Raw genomic sequence first — 18,677 nt, 5'->3', positions numbered from 1 at the left:
GGAGTGAGGCCCTGATAGGGATATGTTTGAGGCACTGACCTCCCCTTGGAGTGGACTCAGCTGTTTATAGCTGGATCTGATCCCTGTGTTCTGCTTCCAAAAGAATCTCTCCCTTAGTTTGCGGTTCCCTGTCATTACTGTATACTAGCTGTGCCAAAGCCTGGTCAGCGAACATTTGCCATGTTAGTTCTTTGCTTTGCTGTGTTATTTCAGGTTTGAATGTGGCCGACTTTTCTACAGTCCCCCATCACTGCAGAAGAAAAGAGAAGGAAAAAGCGGACTGTGCTCCGTTTCGGCCTAAATTCTTTATCCCCTCTTATTGTCTCCTTATTTGGCCTTTCTCTTTCTCCTGGAGTGTGATTGAGTGCCTTGGTGGGTAGATTCTGGACTAGCAAGTGTTGGCATACTTTTTAAAACTTTTATTTAAATTTCTTTTATCTTTTTTCTCCCTACTCCACCCCAATCCTTTCCAACAGCCCAACACCAGGTAGGACAGAGAAAGGGAGAGGGGGTGTTAGTTCTCTTAGCTGCTTCCTGCTGGTTAGGGTCCTCGGGTTCTTTGGAGCCAGTCCTCGTTTCAGGAGAAATCTAACTTCTTGTCTCACAACAGCAACCAGGAGCAGCCTCGTTCTTTCTTGATGCCTCCTCACTCTGTGGTCTCTGGCATTTATTCTCTCTCCAGAGTTGTCAGATTTAAACTCTCTGCAGCTGGCAACGAGCTCTTCTTAAAGCCCACCTGAGGCAAATAGTCTGCTGCTGTGGACCGTCTGAATCAGTCCCACATCCCACACCTGGGACCAAGACAAAAACGTTTATAGCCACAAGAAAGTGTAAACTTCTATTAGGTTCCCAAGGAACAGGCTTATAATAAGCCCTTTTCTCTTGAGATAGCATGCAGCTCATTACACTTATCTCTGAAAGCCCGCGATATTATTTAACAGAAAAGAAAGGGGACTTTTGTCTCAAAGGCATAAATAATAATTATAGTTTACTTGTGTAAATTGTTTAGTATAGGCCAAGCACTGGTCCAAGTACTCTAAACATAAGGATCTTTGCATTTAAGAGAATTTTTTGCTATATAGCTCAGGCTGGCTTGGAACTTACGATCCTTGGGCATGATACTTGACTATTATGGACAAACTTTCGAATGTCGGCATTGCTTCCCAGTCATAGGGTTCTTACTGTATTTCTGGAAGCCTTGCCCTGAACAACTGCCGCAAACTGTTTGGTTGCTCTTTGTGTGTTTGTTTGTTTGTTTGTTTGTTCTTTAAACACTGGGGTTTCATGTAAATATCGATATTGTTAGAGAAGAGCGCTTCCCTTGCTAAAAACAAATCTCACCAAGGCAATGAACTGTCTGGGTCTCCTGTAAACATGAGTTTGTATCACACTGGAGATTTTATGTTCTTGTAAAGTAGTTCCTCTTGTAGGGAAGGAAAATTCCCTGGTTTTCCCATTAGCCAAAGATGCTGCCTTCCCAAGCAGTGGAATCTCTTGCGCATCAGCATAGGTTTCATTGTCTGCTGGTCACTAGTTTGGCGGGATGGGGAGTTTAGCCAACTGTTAATTGCAGCTAACTCCATCGTCATCTTTCTCCTCCACAGAGAAGCCTGTGCTTCAGAGCAGGCACTCTTTAGATGGCTCCAAATTAACGGAGAAGGTTGAAACTGCTCAGCCACTGTGGATAACATTGGCACTGCAAAAGCAAAAGGGATTTCGTGAGCAGCAGGCAACTCGAGAGGAGAGGAAGCAAGCCCGGGAGGCCAAACAAACAGAAAAGATCTCCAAAGAAACGGTGAGCGGCCCACTCTGCCTTCAGCGTTGCTGTCCTGAACTTCGCTCTCTTCTCAGTCAGGGGATTTGTTTTTAAGAAGTAACTGGAGGTGCTGTTTACAGAGGGCAGGGAAGCAAATACATTGGCGACCTTTTAAATCAAGACAGCTTTTTCTCAGTATAAAATTTAATTTGGTTTCATTGTGCTTCTAGGTGACCCTGATTTGGCAGAATCTTAAGAGTATGTGTTTTCAGCTACAGCTCACACAGCGGTTTCAGGAGTGTTCCTGCCCCCAGTCTGAGGTGGCACTTCCCATGCTTGGAATGGCTTGAAGTCAATCACGGTCCAGAAATGTTAAGTGGAAAATCCCAGGAATAACAATTCATAGACTTAGGTTGCCGTTTTGTGTGCCGACACCTCCTGTCCTACTCCATAGGGCATGGATACTCTTTGTCAGTATCTACACTATACGTGCCAAGTGCCAATTAATCACCTGCTGGCCATTTTTGGTTGTCAGATCCACTGCCATAGGGTCCCAGTGTTGGTGTCCATCCTATTTTACCTAAGAATGGCCCCAAGCTGTGATGGTAATGAAATTGGAGATTGACAAATGCTAGGAAGCTGTAAAGTTCTTCCTGAGGTGAAAATTCTTGACTTAAAAGGAAGGAGAGTCAATCATGAGCTGAAGTGGTTGAAATCTAAGGTAAGAACAAAACAGAGGGAGATGCAAATCAAAACAACCCTGAGATTTCACCTTACACCCATCAGAATGGCTAAGATCAAAAACTCAAGGGACAACATGCTGGAGAAGAGGTAGAGAAGGGGATGTAAACTTGTACAGCCACCTTGGAAATCAACCTGGCATTTACTCAGAAAATTAGGAATAGTGCTACCTCAAGATCCAGCCATACCACTCCTAGGCATATACCCAAAATATGCGCAAGTGTACAACAAGGACCTTTGCTCAACCATGTTAGTAGCAGCTTTATTCATAATAGCCAGAATCTGGAAACAACCCAGCTGTCCCTCAACGGAGTAATGGATACAGAAATTGTGGTATATTTACTCAATGGAATGCTTCTCAGTTATTAAAAACAAGGAAATCATGAAATTTGCAGGCAAATGGTGGGAACTAGAAAAGATCATCCTGAGTGAGGCAACCCAGAAGCAGAAAGACACACGATATATACACACTTATAAGTGGATATTAGACATATAATGTAGGATGAACACACTGAAATCTATAGTCCTAAAGAAGCTAAGCAACAAGGAGGACCCTAGGAAGAGGCTCAATCCTCATTCAGAAAGGCAAACAGGATGGACATTGGAAGCAGGAGAAAACAGGGAACAGGACAGGACAGGAGCCTACCACAGAGGGCCTCTGAAAGACTCTACCTAGCAGGGTATCAAAGCAGATGCTGAGACTCATAGCCAAACTTTGGGCAGAGTGCAGGGAATCTTATGAAAGAAGGGAGAGATGGAAAGACCTGGAGGGGACAGGAGCTCCACAAGGAGAGCAACAGAACCAAAAAATCTAGGCTCAGGGGTCTTTACAAAGACCGATACTCCAACCAAGGACCATGGTCTTGGAGATAACCTAGACCCTTTGTTCAGATGTAGCCCATGGCACTCAGTGTCCAAGTGGGTACCCTAGTAAGGGGAGTAGAGACTGTCTTTGACATGAACTCAGTAGCTGGCTCTTTGATCACCTCCTTCTGATGGGGGAGCAGCCTTACCAGGAAACAAGAGAAAGACAATGCAGCCAGTACTGATGGGACCTGATAGACTAGGGTCAGAGGGAAGGGGAGGAGGACCTCCCCTATCAGTGGACTGAGGGAGGGCCATGGGAGGAGAAGATGAAGGGAGGGTGTAATTGAGAGGGGACAAGGGAGGGGCTACAGCTGGGATACAAAGTGAATAAACTGTAATAATAAACATTTTTTTTTTTTTTTTTAAAGAATGAAACAGAACAACCAGGCTTTAGTTCTCTCTGGTTCCAGAGCTCCCACGAGGGTCTTAGATTATATCCCTCTTGGAGAAGGGAAACTGCTATCTGTGGGAGATAGGGAAGCAGTTTGTACAGTGGGCAGAGTGTGTGATTAATTTTATAATCATCTTGATGGGGCTCTTCATCCTTGGTACACGTCACTGAGTCCTCATTGGAGTCCTGTTTTGAACCCGCTGCTCCCAAGTGCAGCCCAGTCCCTCGCTGGGGTGCAGAGGTTAGGGGTGAGAAGTCATGCACTGATAACATGCTTTCCCCGTCATTCCCAACCCAGGCCAGCGTCAGCCCACAGCCCGGAAGCAGCCGAGTGAGCAGACCCGGTTCCCTGCACAGGTCCACCGCTCCATCAGAAGAGAAAAAGCCGGAAACTGCAGTGTCCAGGCTCCAGCGCAGAGAGCAGCTGAAAAAGGCCAACACCCTTCCCACATCCGTGACAGGTAGAGTGCTTGCCTGTAGTTACAGCTTTTACTTCCTACCATGTGGCGACTGCCACAGCATCTTAGACGTCACAGAGCACAGGCCCTCTGCAGACCCAGTCTAATGCTGATGCGGACACCAGGAATTCCCCCGCTCTCAGCAGAGAGGCAGTAAGACGCTTTAACAGTCAGCTCTCTTTAGCTGGGTACAGAGACCTTTGGTTTGTAGCCTTCACTCTCTTCCATGGCATTAGTCCTTCAACTGTGGCTGATTTGAAGCTGCTAATGTGATACCAACTGGCTTGCAGGGACAACAGGAGTCATCACCAGTCCCTTGAGGGCTGCCCATCATCATCCAGTTTTATTTATTATTTATCCTTTTCTTTACCTGCTAGCGAGGAAGAGTATATGCCAGAACATTTAAACAAAGGAAGAGGTGTATAAACAGGATCGGGGAAGGCAAGGGGTAAAGTTGAGGTAAAATTGAAGCGGAGCGAGTCTGGGCTTTGAAGTAGACCCCAGGGTCCTGTCATCTGAAATGACAAAGTCCAGATAAGTGTGTGAAAGCCGCCACCACCGCCTGCACAACTGTGTGGAGGTTGAAAGTGGAAGCTGCCTCCACTTCCTGGTGGCTTTTCTGTCCTGGTGACCCCCCCCCCCCCCAGCGCAGATGGCCAGCCATTCCCACTGATGTGACTCTAGAGTAGATTTCTGATGGTCTGAAACAAGACAGAGTTTTCTCAGCACCGTGACCTTGGTGCTAATTTCCAACAGGCACCTTTCTTTGTTTATGACACTTGAAATACCTTAAAAATAAAATGACCCAGTGGTTGCCAACTATTTCCTTGCTCCAAATCACTCGGAGGATGGATAGTTCTGAATACACATGCTCCCAGGACTAGCGGGACATCTGCTTCCCCATGGGGCTGTACTGTTCCCAAGGATGGTATGTCTGTCTTGGTCCGTTTTCAGATGGCTAACAGAATACCCAAAGGCAGGTTAACTTCTCAAGCTGGGAGGGCCCTGTGCTAGTTCAACTTAGGTTGTAAAATGGATGGACAAGTGTGTATGAGAGGAGAGAGAAAAGGCAGGTGAGGTCACATGGTAGTGTGGGAAAATCATTAATCTACCTGTGAGGACCCCAACACCCAAGCACACACCCCTAGGCTTCTGCCTCCCACCGCTGAAGAATTCGGTGGTGCCACACTAGAGAATTAAAGTTCTTCTGTGTGGACACTGGAGAGACGCGCTCAGACCTTAGTGGTTTCTGAGTCACAGTCTGGCCTCTCCTGTGCCCTGGCTACCTGCTACCCGTGGTCTGGAAATGAATGCATGGCTACGAAAACAAGCTTCACTGCTTGGTGGTCGAGTAGGAGTGCCAGAACTACCTTGGAACACTGAGTTCTCGGACCTCTAAGTACTCTTGCATTTGCTGTCACGCGGTGGGGGCGGGGGTGGTTCTGAATGGTAGAGCGAGACCGCGAGTTTGTTTCATAATCAAGTGGAAGCTGCAGCGCTCAGGAGGTCGTTCCTTTGTTCTGTGGATTAGAAGCACAGAAGGATTGTCACACCACACGGCAGCCCTGGCTTAATAAAGCAAGCCTTTATGTCAAAATCTTGTTCTGGAGAGGGGACTGGGGAGGGGTTTGCTAATGGGTACTTAAATCTCGTGTGTACCACAGTGACCACAGCTAACAACCTACTGGACTCTTAAAATGTTGAGAGTGGATTTTCAATGTTCTTACATATAACCCTGTGAATATCAGTTAGTTAGATTTAGCCGGTGTGTATGTGTGTGTGTGAATGCCATTTCATCTGCAATAAGTATGTCTAATTCTATTAATCAAAATTGTTGTTGGCATGTGGCTCTCACTTCTTTCTCTTCTGCAGTGGAGATCTCAGACTCTGCGCCGCCAGCACCACTGGTTAAAGAGGTCACCAAGAGGTTCTCCACCCCAGACGCTGCCCCTGTGTCCACAGAACCTGCCTGGCTGGCTTTGGCCAAAAGAAAAGCAAAGGCCTGGAGCGACTGCCCACAAATTATTAAGTAAACAGTGACTTTTACCCATTTCTGTGGCCAGTTGTTGGCTCTTCTCTTGCCCTTTTTATTTATTTATTTTTTATATGAGGTAAAGAAACCAAGCTAGGGAAAAAAAGAAGCATGTTTTATAGGCTCTAAAATAATGTTTAGAAACTGAACTGGTGGTGTTCATTGTAAAGTGTATTTGCACAACCCGGGGTCCTGGTGCCTTGAGCTCCCCCTAGTTCTCAAGAGACAATTTTGTCTAAGGGACCACATGAAGCAAAATCTGCAAACGAGAGCTCCTCAGGAGAGCCTGCCATGCCCTCCATTCCATGGCCCTCACATATGCACACCCATGCACCATTTCAGAACATGTCCTTTTGCCAATCTCTCTAAGTTTTTTTGATTCTCTACTCTTCTCTCTAAAACGTTTACCCTACTGTGTTTGCATATGTAACAGTGACAGGTTCACATGTACATAAAACATGGTGTCGCCCCTCTCCTGAATGCAGGAAAAGAAAGGAAAAGCTGGTTCCCAACTCTGTGCCTATGTCTGGTTTTCGTGAATTTTCCCCACCCTAAGACCACAACAAAGCAAATCCACGTACACTCACACAACACTAGATCCCTAGTGTGCCCTGTCATACTAGTATACCCTCCTGAAAGACACATGGACCATCTGGCCTAGCTGGCTCCTAAGGAACATTTGTAGGTAATCTGGTGAAAAAAGGAAATTCTGTGTCAGACTTGTCTCCGAGCATCTCTGTGGTGGTTGATCTGGAGACTAGGTATTCAGATGTTAGTAATCTTCATGAAGAGCTAGGCTGCATTCCCAAATCCTGGGAACACAGGGCTTAGAATATATATTTTAGGAAAAACTCTTCAGATGAAATCTGATCTGACCCAAAGGTGAAGAACCTTGGGGTATGATGACTGGTGCCATCTAGCTTTTCACACTGAAGAGAAGGCTTGTCCATCCAAAGATGGAAAGTGAAACAAGAAAATAAAACATCACCCACACCAGCCATGTATGTACGATAGTTTAGGTTGCCTCCGAAATCTGCCCTTGGCCTTTTGGGGAAATGAACAAGCCAAGATGTGTAACCTATCTGTACTAAGGACTTCCAGCAGAGAATTGTCTTTCTTTACTATACTTGAATAATTATGAGTTGAATGTTCCAAAGCATTTAAAATTTAGAGCATTCACCTTGATACCTTTAAAAAAAAAGCATCTCAGAGTTTTACGTGGCCTTGTTATCATACACGTGTATACAAAGAAGGGACTTGGCAGTTTCAAAGCCACCTGTATTTGTTTATTTCTCTAGATTTGCTTTCCATGACACTAGACATACCAGCAAACGCCTACAGAGTGCTGGCACGAACTTTGTACCACATGGTGTTGGCTTATTTCCCTTCTCATGGATTCTTATAGGTGCGGTTCTTCGGCCAGTGCAGGGGGAGCCGCATCGCTGTTCCTCCCACACTGAGGTGTTTTAGAGCACCCATTATTACCTTTCCTTTGTGCTTACTCAATATGCAATGTGCTGTTACTCTGTCTCCCCTACAGGGTGGCAGGGATGCTGTTTACCATATAGAAACCATTTTCTCTCTAGAAACAATGGCTCAGCTTCATAAAGCAGCTGGCATGTGTGGTCAAGTGGATAGCCGTACTATTGCAAGTTGGATTTAGTATTATACATACTGGACCTTCAGACTGTTAAGAATCAATATAACTTTTTTTCCTTTTTTTTTTTTTACTGCTATTATAAGCAAATACTATTCCACTGCATGTTTTCCATACTAGGGTTCATTTTTCAATCTTATGTGTAGATGTTTGTTAGTTCGATGATTTCCTCACTGTTTATAACACATTTGAATGGGAATCTTTCTACCCAAAGCCCTAGAATTATAGTGCTACAGTGATTCTTCCAAATCGACTTCTTCCATCCTGCCAGCTTTGGCCAGTACCACAGTCACGGCAGAAAACAGGTACAGAAATAAGATGATTAAGAAAGAATAGGACTGGGCATGGTGGTACATGCCTTTTACCCCAGAATTTGGTAGGCAGAGGCAGGTGGATCTCTATGTGTGCAAGGCCAGTCTGGTCTACATAATGAGTTCCAGGCTAGCCAAGGGTACATAATGGAGACCCTGCCTCCAGACAAAGAAAAAAAAATAGTAGATGCGTTCATACTGACTCAGCACCACGAGCCTATACACAAGACAAGAAACAGCGTGGCTAGGAATGCCTCATCACCATCTTTAAAAGAAGAATGTACTGAGGAAAAGGCAGCCATCATACTTGCTGAAGAGTACGTTTAACATTTCATTTAACGTCACCCCAAACCTGCACTAAATACCAATCGAGTGTTATTCTGCTTTAGCTGTGTTGCACTTTTCTGAGCAACAGGCTATGGGAAAGTTCTATGAAAACAAAAAATTCAAGACTTTTTTTTTTTTTTAATGAATGACTGCTGTATTAAATACACAACCTTTTTTTTTTTTTTAACACACTTCTGGCAAGGTTGTAGATGAGTAACCTCTCTGTTCATAGACTTATCTATGGAAATAGAATTTTTTGTTTACTTTAAAAACGTCTCAAGTGCAATTGTTTCTTACAAAACATGGCTGATTACCATTAAATTCTCATTTTAGCTGGTTAACTCCAAATGTATAGTATGTATCCACCATCTCTTCTTGTGATGTTTAGTTTGCTTATTTTAAAGCAGCAACATTAGCTACAAGTGTCTTGCAATATTTTTACCAACAATAAAATTAAGTAGATACTTAATAAAAATTCCTTAGTGTGATTTTAATATTATTTTGAGATTTTGGTTGTACACAGTTTGAATGTAAAAATGTCCATTATTTAAGGGAAAAGACCTTTCAATAAAATACCGACAAGATCCTTGGCACTCATGGAATGTCCTTTGTAAGCTGAAGTTCTGACTGATTTCAGTGGCCAGCTATGAGTAATTTTTTTATTTACAGAGTTTTGGACAAATAAGAAAATTTCAAGTTGCTTTTAATGCTACTTTTATTTTTCCCAAAAATCCCAGTGGAAGACTATATGAATAAGGAAGTGCCTCTTGCCATCTCCTTAATGTGGGCTGTGGCCCAGCAGCGCCAGCTGGGGGTCACCACCTGGCTTGGCCTCTCAGAGCATATGACCTGCAAGAACAACTTGGTGAAAAACTGTGAAGTCTGCATGGGCTGCAGAGCAGGAATGACGAAAGCCCAGTGTTACCACCTGTCACATCGAAACGTGTGTGTGTGTGTGTGTGTGTGTGTGTGTGTGTGTGTGTGTGTGTGAGAGAGAGAGAAAATAGTGGTAGAGTGCTTTCCCAGCATGAACAGAGCCCTGGGTTCAAGTCCCAGCTCCAGAGGATCCACATTCTCTTCTGTTTTCTGGAGGGAATGCACACATGATACACTTACATACATGAAGGAAGAACACAAAAGGTGAAAACCTTGTCAAATTTCCAGTATAAATAGTAAATGCTGTATTCTGCTTATAACTCACAAAGTATATGCTGAGCCTTTCTTTTCCACAGAGGTCTTTAAACCCCCTGAAACCCACAAAACTACCTCAGTGTGTTAGAGTTCTCTAAAGAGTCATAGCTGGTCAGATATACTTACCTAGGTAGAAAAATGAAAGGGTGTTTACTTATTGCAAAATGTAGAACCTATTATTTCTCTGGAGAAACAACTAACAGATTCTATTAGAGAGAGAGATTAAGGAATTGGTTCATCAGGGTATGGAGAGTAGGGACTGCCACCACGGGGGTTCACACAGTAGAGACCTGCAGAACCCTTGGTGTAGTTCAAAGGCCCCAAGACCAGTGGGCTGAGAGGCAAGGGGGATATAGTAGCTGCTGCTAAGCCCCAGTCTGAAAATGTCCCGAACCAGGATCTCTGCTGTCCAAGGGCACGAAAATAAATGAGGGCCCAGCCCTCAAGAGCACACTGGTGTAGGCAGTTCTGAAATCTGAGGAGTTAGTTACAGATCCAGCGGCCACATCTACTTATACTGTCCCTTACTGACAAAGACCTTCTGTAGAGCCCCAACCAAGGTGATGCTGGGCATCACACGGCAAGGCAAAAGTGCCACCCTTAAGTACCATGGTGGGGTTATGCTTCCACCTTCTTAATAACAAAGTGGGGGTGCTTTGATGACATTCAAAGCACAGCAGCAGCCTTTGGACCAATTAAAACAAATGTTTCTACACATCCTAGTTAGGCTTACGATTGCCGTGATGAAATACCATGATCAAAAGCAAGTTGAGGTGAAAAGAGCTTACTTGGCTTCCACTTCCACAGCGCAGTTCATCACGGAGGGAAGTCAGGACAGGAACTCAAACAGGGAAGGGAACTGGAGGCAGGAGCTGATGCAGAAACCATGGAGAAATGCTGCTTGATCAGCCTGCTTACAGAAGCCAGAAACAGCAGCCCAGGGGTGGCACTACCCACAATGGGCTGACACCCCCATCATTCACTAATTAGGAAAATGTCCAACAGGCATACCTACAACCCAATCTTATGGAGGCATTTTCTCAATTGAGGTTCTCTGCTTTCAGATAACTCTAGCTGTGTCAAGCTGACATAAAATTAGCCAGCACACCAAACTAAAAGTCCTGCTAAATTTATCAGGTATTTCATCTTCTCTTCCTAGAAACGCCTGCTGCTTCTATAGGAAATAAACAGAGCTGTTCTCTACTTGAGTACTGCAGACAAATTCCTTAACCAAAATAGAATCTTTAATATAAAACCATCCACATATCTTTACAATGACATTTCCCACTGTCTCACACATTCACACTTATAAGGATGACACCTGATTATTTTCATGAGCACACAATAAATCCAGACAGTAAATATAATTATTTCTGCACCCAATAACAAGCATTGACCCCCAGACCACAGGAGAAGAGAACACTTCCCCAGGGAGTTCATACACACTCTGTAGTTCCCCACTCTGAGACTCGAGGATCCACAGTTTCCCGTCAGTAGATGCAGCTGCCAGCAGTGTTTCACTGCTATGGCTGGGATTACAGAAAGCAAACGGTGTTGAGTATACCCTGGCTGTAGTCTCAAATTTCCACTGGAGGTGACCTTCCGCACTACAGCAGTAGAGAAAGCAGTCATGAGAACCAAAATATATTTCTTGTTCTGATGCTGAGATACACGGGGATGAGAAGATTGGTCCTCCAGCAAAGAAGCGCCAAACCTGCAAAGGAGAGAGGAGCAACAGCCAGTCACCCAAATGCAATGCTTACATCTCCCGGGGCTTTTCCAAGCAGACAGAAGAGGGGTGATGGAGACCACCTAGTAACTCCATATACCAAAAGTGATGCCCATTTCTGGAAAGTAGCATTCTCACACAGCCTGCTCCAGTAGAGAAAACCAGGACAAGATACACGAGGACATTACTACAGTTAATCTGGAGCATCCTTGAGAATTCCTACTGGTATGTTCAGAGATACCATGTTTAAAGAGAAAACTGCATTAGGTCTTCAATGTATGTTATTAAAAGAATCTTGGACAAGGGCAGAACTTGGTTCCAACTCTAGCGCCAGGGGAAAAAAAAAAAGAAAGAGGGGGAAGGACAAAAACAAAACAAAACAAAAAACATGTCTTACTCAAGTTTTCCAAACAAAGCGAGAAGGAACTGGACTGAAAAGAATTTACATGTAATGATTTACAGCTTTAAACAAAATTCTGTGCATTGCCAGGTGGCGCACACCTTTAATCCCAGCATTCAAGAGGCAGAGCTATGCGAATCTGTTTTAAGGCAGCCTAGTCTACACAGTGAGTTCCAGGACAACAAGTGAGACACTATCAAAAGAAATAATATATTATGATATATATATATATATGTATAGATATACCAGATATATGGTGTGTGTGTGTGTGTGTATATATATATATATGGTATATATGGTATATATGTATATGGTATATGTATGTATATATGGTATACATAGATATGGTATATATGTAATTATAATTATATATGTGGTAGAGAATGAATGAGGAAATCACATCAAATATCAAACTCAAACCTACACACGCACACACACACACAGAGACAGAGAGAGACAGGCGGGGTCAGGGGGAGGAGAGATTCATCAGACAAGGGCTGAGACTGTAGCTCAATAACAGAATTGCCACTAATCGTGTCCCTGGGTTTAGTCTCCAGGGCTGGAGGTTGGGGCTAGGGGCAAGGTTACACACAGAACTAGATCTCCCACCTGCTCTCCCGAGTGAGTGAAGCAGAGCAAACTGCCGTCCACACAGCCGATGCAGACGAACCGCTGGCAACACCGTGGAGAAGAGAACAACGGCTTCCCACAGGAGTGCTTCCAAACTATGCTCCCAGTAGCCTGTCATGACCAAAGCAGTTGACAGCACTGAAAATCATTCTACTAATCGAGTCCCTTTAACATTTCAAAGTTAAATTTAGTTGCTGTGCGCGCACACGAGTGTGTATGTGCCACACGCACGTGTAGAGGCTGGAGGACAACCTGTGTGGATCGATGGTCTCCTTCCATCAAGTTGTCAGGCGTGGCAGCAAGTGCCTTACCTGCAGAGCCATTTTACAACAAACTAAACGTCCTCAAGCTGTCCGTGACGGCGGCACACACGGGCAGTCAGAAAATCAGTGCTTGCTTAGGAAGTTACAACACTCAGCCCAGAACACAAGATAAAGCAGCACTAACACAAAGATCTAGCTTTAGGACGGAAAAGCAATTTAAAAGGTAGGACAAATTAACAAGATCTATCCTTATGATGAACAAGAAGCTTTTTTAACTGTTGTTTTGCTTTTGTTTTTATTATTATTTAGAAAGGATCTCACTGTGCAGCCCAGGCTACCTTGGAACTCGATATGTAGGCCAGGTTAGTCTGGAACTCTCAGAAATCCTTCTGCCTCTGCTGGGATTAAAGGCATTCACCACTATGAGGGACAGACAAGAAATTCTTAACATGATTGAGAAAATCCTGTCTGAGAAGGTTAAAAACAGAGTCTGGAGAGAGGGCTCAGTGACTCAGCCACAGTTTTTCTTGAATATGACCCAGGTTTGATTCCCAGCACACACTGCAGCTGGAAACCATCTATATTCTAATTCCAGGGGATCCCATGCCCTCTACTCTTCAAGCACCAGACACATGTGTTACACAGACATACATACAGACAAAATACTTATACACATAAAAATGAGCAAATCTCTTTTAAAGGTTAAAAACAGCTGAAGAAACAAATAACAATAAAAACATGAACTCCTATTTCCTCGTTTTTCCAAATAATTTTACTCATTTTAAGTGAATTGTAGCTCATTTTTTACTCATTTTAAGTGGATTACGTTTACCTGAAAAGTACTCAAGACTTTCAAACATCACAATCAAAAATCAAGATAGGTGGGGTTGGGGATTTAGCTCAGTGGTAGAGCATTTGCCTAGCAAGTGCAAAGCCCTGGGTTCGGTCCTCATCTCTGGGGGGGGGGGGGGGGGGGGGGGAGAGACAAAATAACAAAAATCAAGATAGGTAATACAATCAACACGAGACTTTATGCCTACAGGATTTACAGCCAGGAAGAGTCCCCCGAGTGTGGCACAGTACAGATGGTATGGACGTAGGCTCAAACACAGAGAAGAAAAGAGCGTTCCTCCACACTTTAGCTTCCAGACACACTTCTTTTCCTGCAAATAAGAATCTGAATTAATTGTGTGGTGTTAGTAGTTAACAAGCCCATATATAAGACAGCTAAGTTTCCGCCTCAACTTTGTTTTGCTTTGTTCCTTTTGGTGCTGGGACTGAACCCAGAGCCTTGAACATGCTGTGCCAAGGGACAGCTGTCAGGGTCCAGAGGAATGCAGGTTTTTCTTCTCTTCTCCCCTGCCCTCCCTATTCACTCACTCAGAATCCTCCTGCCTCTGCTGCTTCGGTGCTGGGATTTCAGGCATGCACCCTATGCCAGGTAAGTTAGTGCGAAGGCAGTAAAGAATATCATTGATACTGATTACAGATAACATGCAAGCATTTTCTCTTTTGACTAACTGGTATGTGTGTGTGAACCTGCTCATATACTCATTCTGAAGAAAGAACTTAGGTTTCTGCCACTAACTTTATAAAATGACTTAAAATGAATTGAATATATTCAAAATAAAATTATCTCATTTTCTGATCTAAAAACTTAGAAACCAATTACTCAATCTCCCCCCCCCCCTTTTTTTGTTTTGTTTGTTTGTTTTGAGACAAGGTTTCTCTGTGTAGCCTTGACTGTCCTGGACTCACTTTGTAGATCAGGCTGGTCTCAAACTCTGAGAGATCTACCTGTCTCTGCCTCTCTGAGTGCTAGGATAACAGGTGTGTGCCACCACGCATGGCTCCCAATCTTATAAACAACTTGGTGTATGTATTTGTCTATGTTTCTGATTATTTTGCCAGGATAGAATCATAGGAAAAAAATTTTTTTTGGTCAAAGGACATCAAACTTAGACAGCCACAGTGCTTATTACATTTGCTTGCTATGTGTCTGCACATGTGTGTCTGTGAATCAGAGGACACTTTTTTTTTAGGCATGTAGCCACACTGACCTCAGACTCACTATGTAGCCAAGGATGATCTTGTACCACGGATCCTCTTGAGGGCTGGCTGACACACATGCCAGCTAGTTGTATAGGTTGAGGGAGCGCGCTCAAGGCTTCGTGCACACCAGGCAAGCACTGTGCCAACTGAGCTGTACCTGCAGCCCCCCAAACTCTTCCTTTGTGGCTTCCCTGTCACGCAGCTGCTGGCTCTCATGGATGCTGGCTGTCAATCATTATAGCACTGTGATCTATGGATTTCCATATGTCAGTGACTCATTTTCATTCCTTTCAAGGCTAAAGGACTGAAACATGTCTTCAGCAGCTTCTCCTTGAGAATCTTGGGTGTTTGTGCCCCTTGTTTTTGTTTTCTGAGTTTTCCTAATTAACTTATATTTACTCTTTATTTCTATTTATACAAATAGCTAAGTTTTGATTCACTGTTATTTCAAAAGCTACCAGCCTATTTCTTGTAGTTTTTATAAAAATTTGATATTTTCATATAATGGAACTTTAAAATAGCTGATATCTTACTTTGTTTTTTGTTTTTTTTTTTTTTCTCTGTTATGATCATCCTGAATGCTTTATATTGCATAAATTACTTGAAAGAAAGCTAGTTAAAATTTAAATAATCATTCCTTTCCAGACCCAGTGTCAGGCTTGGGCTACAGCTAACACCTGCTCCAGACCCGCGTGCACTGAAGTTACTTGCACTTCTGTGTTATGCTGTGATGCTGATGAGGTGAATTCTTACATAAATGTTGAGAGCATATGCATGCTGGTCATGAGATCCCACATAAATGAGTCCTGTGGTTGGATCCATGGCTGGCGAGCTTTTCACAGCATCTTCAGTAGTAAATGTCCAATATTCTTCTCCACTTTTACTGTTTAGAACATAAACTAATCCATTATAACAGCCTACAGAGAAATGAAATATAAAAGATGAGACTGAGATACACCGATATAAACTATTTAGTTTAAATAATGACAGTCTCTGCCACGCTTTTCTTATATGTTTACTCATCTGATTTGGGCTTCAGCACACACGAGCAGAAACTGGACAGCAGTCACTCATGTAAAATCCTTACTTGGTGCTGGTGTGGTTGTGGCACTAGGCCTTAGCTCCAGCTTTGTATTGGTACTCTGCACCAGCAAGACCGCCAGTAAAGGCACCTGCTGCTGCCAAGCCTGACAGCCTGACCTTGATCCCAAGACCCAGCACAGGGCAAAGAGGGAACCAGCTCCTACAAGTTGTCCTCTGACCGCACGGGGACATGTGCACATGCACACTGACAGAATTGGATTCAAATCCATCGCAATCCATCCTGGCTGTTGTTGGATCAATTACCCAGGTCACAGAGCCTCGGATTATTCTACCCGAAGGTTACTGTAACAACTCACAGGAGGATAGATGCTCTCAGCTCTTCGAAGAATGCTAACACTAAAACAATCAATGTCCACTAGGTACTTGCTATGTATCGGGGCTTCTTCTTTTGAGACAGGGTCTTTAGCCCAGGCTAGCCTTGGGGATTCTATTAGGGGAGGATGACCTTCTAATCCTTCTGCCTCCACCTCCCTGAATGCTGGGATGACAGGTGGGCTTCACGCCATCCAGTTTATGCATGCTGGGGACTGAACCTAGGGCCCTGAACATGCTGGGCAAGCATTCTGCCATCCGAGCCACATCCCAGCTTGCTTTTTCAAATATTTTAGCCTAATTATACCCACACTTATAGATGACAACATGGAAGTAGATTAACTAATGGGGCAATTTCAAAGTTACCATGTGGCAGTGTCAGGATTTAATAAATCTAGGAGACTGTACTCTTCGTAACTACACCAAACGTCTCTTCCCAAGTAGTGGATGAGGAGGTGGTTGAATAGAACTGGTTCAAACAAACAACAAAAACCCCTGTAAGTGAAGTCACCACAGATACCTGGGCAATCTGAGGTCAGCCATTTAGGACAGGTTCACTGCCTACACTCTACATGGCTCTGTCCATGGCCAAGTTATTGCTCTGACTTCAGATTCAACTTCTGAGATTCTTTCTGTGTTGCCATCACTCATTAGGAGCTTTGTGTGTGCAGTACTAATGGACGGGTAAGCTTGCTCAATTCTGCCAAGAGCTCTCAGATAGTTGTCAATGGGTTTAAAATACACCCACAGATTCTCAAATGCACTTCAAGAGGTGGAGACTAATTCTTTCCCCTAAGCATGGATTGAACTTGGTGATTTTTAGTTCAATGAACAAAACTGAGCAAAAAAGGTAGTCTCCAGTTTTGGAGACTAGGTTCTAAAAGGTACTATATGGCTCCTATGGCTTCCTCTTTGAGATCATCCACTCTGAGGAAGTCAGATGCCATGCTGTGCAAACATTCAGAAAGCTACAAAGATGCCTGTGTGGCAAAACCTGACTCTTCTCAGCAAAAATGAACCAAGAATGAGCCCGGGAACTACGCCCTGTGCTAACAGTGCTGTCCAGGAGCCATCTTGAAAGCTTATCTTTTGGTCTACACAAAGCATTCAATTGCCTGCAGAAAAGCAGGAGGCCCTGATCATCAGCTAAGTGCCTCCAAAACTCCTGCCCCAGGGAAACTGCTGAGGTCAGGAGGTTTCAACAGTGTATGCTACCACACCATGTTTTATTACTGTTTTCATTTTATCCACGAGAAAAGTGAGGTTCTAAGTCCAACGACCCACCAAATTTGCTGAGTTTAGCAATACAGAGTTAAGTTTATATCCAGGGACTTGAACCCCAAGCCATGCTGCTAAGCAGTATAAACTTAACCACTGACCTGTGACAACAACCAACCAACCAACCAACCACACACACGCACACACACACACGTTCAATGTAACTCTACGAACCTCAGATTCAGAGACTTACCCACTACAATGAAGTTTCCACACTTTGACACGCATGCTGAGGATTCAATTCGATCTCCCAAAAGCTGTTGCCACCTCATCTTCCCAGAGAAAAGGTCCACTGCCTTCACCCAGTGCGAGTGGGAGCCGATATACATGGTTGTGGGCGACTTATCCACAGCTGCTATCACGAGCAGTGGGGAAGCGTCGACGCATTTGCCTGTGTCTGACCGCCACCTCTCACGCAGCACCACTGTCTCAGCCCTGGCCACAGGGCTCCCCTCCTGAGAAGCCGGTGGCTTTTTCAACTTTTCATCAGGAGCTGGAGGACTTATGCTTTTTAATATTTGAGGGTTAGTCTGTGGAATTAAATCCAGAGGCCAGATGGAAGAGCAGTGTCCTAACTTAGGTAAAAGCCTCCCAGGGCCCAGAGATAAAACCTGACTCCCTCTGCTAACAGCAATCAAAGCGTTTGTCTCACTGTCGAGGTCTGAAGGCAAGGCAGACTCCAGACGTGCAGGCCTCTTGCTGGCTTCCTCTGGATAGGTGTCACTGAGTTTCCTTTTTGTGGCATAACTCCTGTCGACTTTCAGGTCCCCATGCGTAAACACGGTTTGAACAATGTGGTTGTGAACCTCTAAGATAGAACTGCTGAGAATAACTTCCAGAAGGCCAGGTATGGATGTACCGGTAAGTTTTTCAAGCTCACTGAGGAGCCATGTGGACTTGAGGGAATCCCCGCCACTAGCTAAGAAGACGGAGTTGTCAGGAACTGTGGGATCCTCGGGGAGACTCAGAATAGACTACAGATGAGAAAAGGGGGAAGAAACGGTAAGAGCCCAAACCTACAGAGTTTTCAACATAACAACTGGTAGAGGGCTGACAGTACCTACAACACAGATAGCACCCTAACAAAAAATGGGAAAATACTAACAGTTAAATTTAAAAATATTTTCTCTGTACTAAGGATCATGACTGCACCACCAGCTCTGTCACAGAGTCACTGT

General features: G+C 44.1%; 2 protein-coding genes across 9 annotated transcripts in view; one reads left to right on the top strand and one right to left on the bottom strand.

Annotated features, from left to right (window-relative positions):
• Cracd (capping protein inhibiting regulator of actin dynamics) overlaps positions 1-9,212 on the top strand; it is a 207,856-nt gene extending 198,644 nt beyond the window's left edge. For all 3 annotated transcript variants that reach the window (XM_055629198.1, XM_055629199.1, XM_055629200.1), the window contains 3 exons: positions 1,605-1,795; positions 4,054-4,216; positions 6,086-9,212. In XM_055629198.1, the coding sequence (XP_055485173.1) occupies positions 1,605-1,795; positions 4,054-4,216; positions 6,086-6,246 (515 nt within the window). In that variant the 3' untranslated portion in view covers positions 6,247-9,212. The remainder of the gene's footprint in view (positions 1-1,604; positions 1,796-4,053; positions 4,217-6,085) is intronic.
• A 1,745-nt stretch (positions 9,213-10,957) lies between these two features.
• The window catches only part of Aasdh (aminoadipate-semialdehyde dehydrogenase), a 31,515-nt gene continuing 23,795 nt past the window's right edge, over positions 10,958-18,677 (bottom strand). For 5 of the 6 annotated variants that reach the window (XM_055629202.1, XM_055629201.1, XM_055629203.1 and 2 more), the window contains 5 exons: positions 17,693-18,473; positions 15,559-15,722; positions 13,794-13,916; positions 12,470-12,601; positions 10,958-11,445 (listed from right to left, as the gene is read on the bottom strand). In XM_055629202.1, coding sequence (XP_055485177.1) covers positions 11,038-11,445; positions 12,470-12,601; positions 13,794-13,916; positions 15,559-15,722; positions 17,693-18,473 — 1,608 coding nt within the window. In that variant the 3' untranslated portion in view covers positions 10,958-11,037. The remainder of the gene's footprint in view (positions 11,446-12,469; positions 12,602-13,793; positions 13,917-15,558; positions 15,723-17,692; positions 18,474-18,677) is intronic. The other variant, XM_055629204.1, reaches the window with a different exon arrangement.

This window comes from Psammomys obesus, unplaced genomic scaffold (assembly GCF_907164565.1).
Source record: "Psammomys obesus unplaced genomic scaffold, mPsaObe1.curated_primary_1811, whole genome shotgun sequence".
In the NCBI taxonomy this organism is placed as follows: Eukaryota; Metazoa; Chordata; class Mammalia; order Rodentia; family Muridae; genus Psammomys; species Psammomys obesus.
This window is presented reverse-complemented; position numbering and strand designations above follow the sequence as displayed.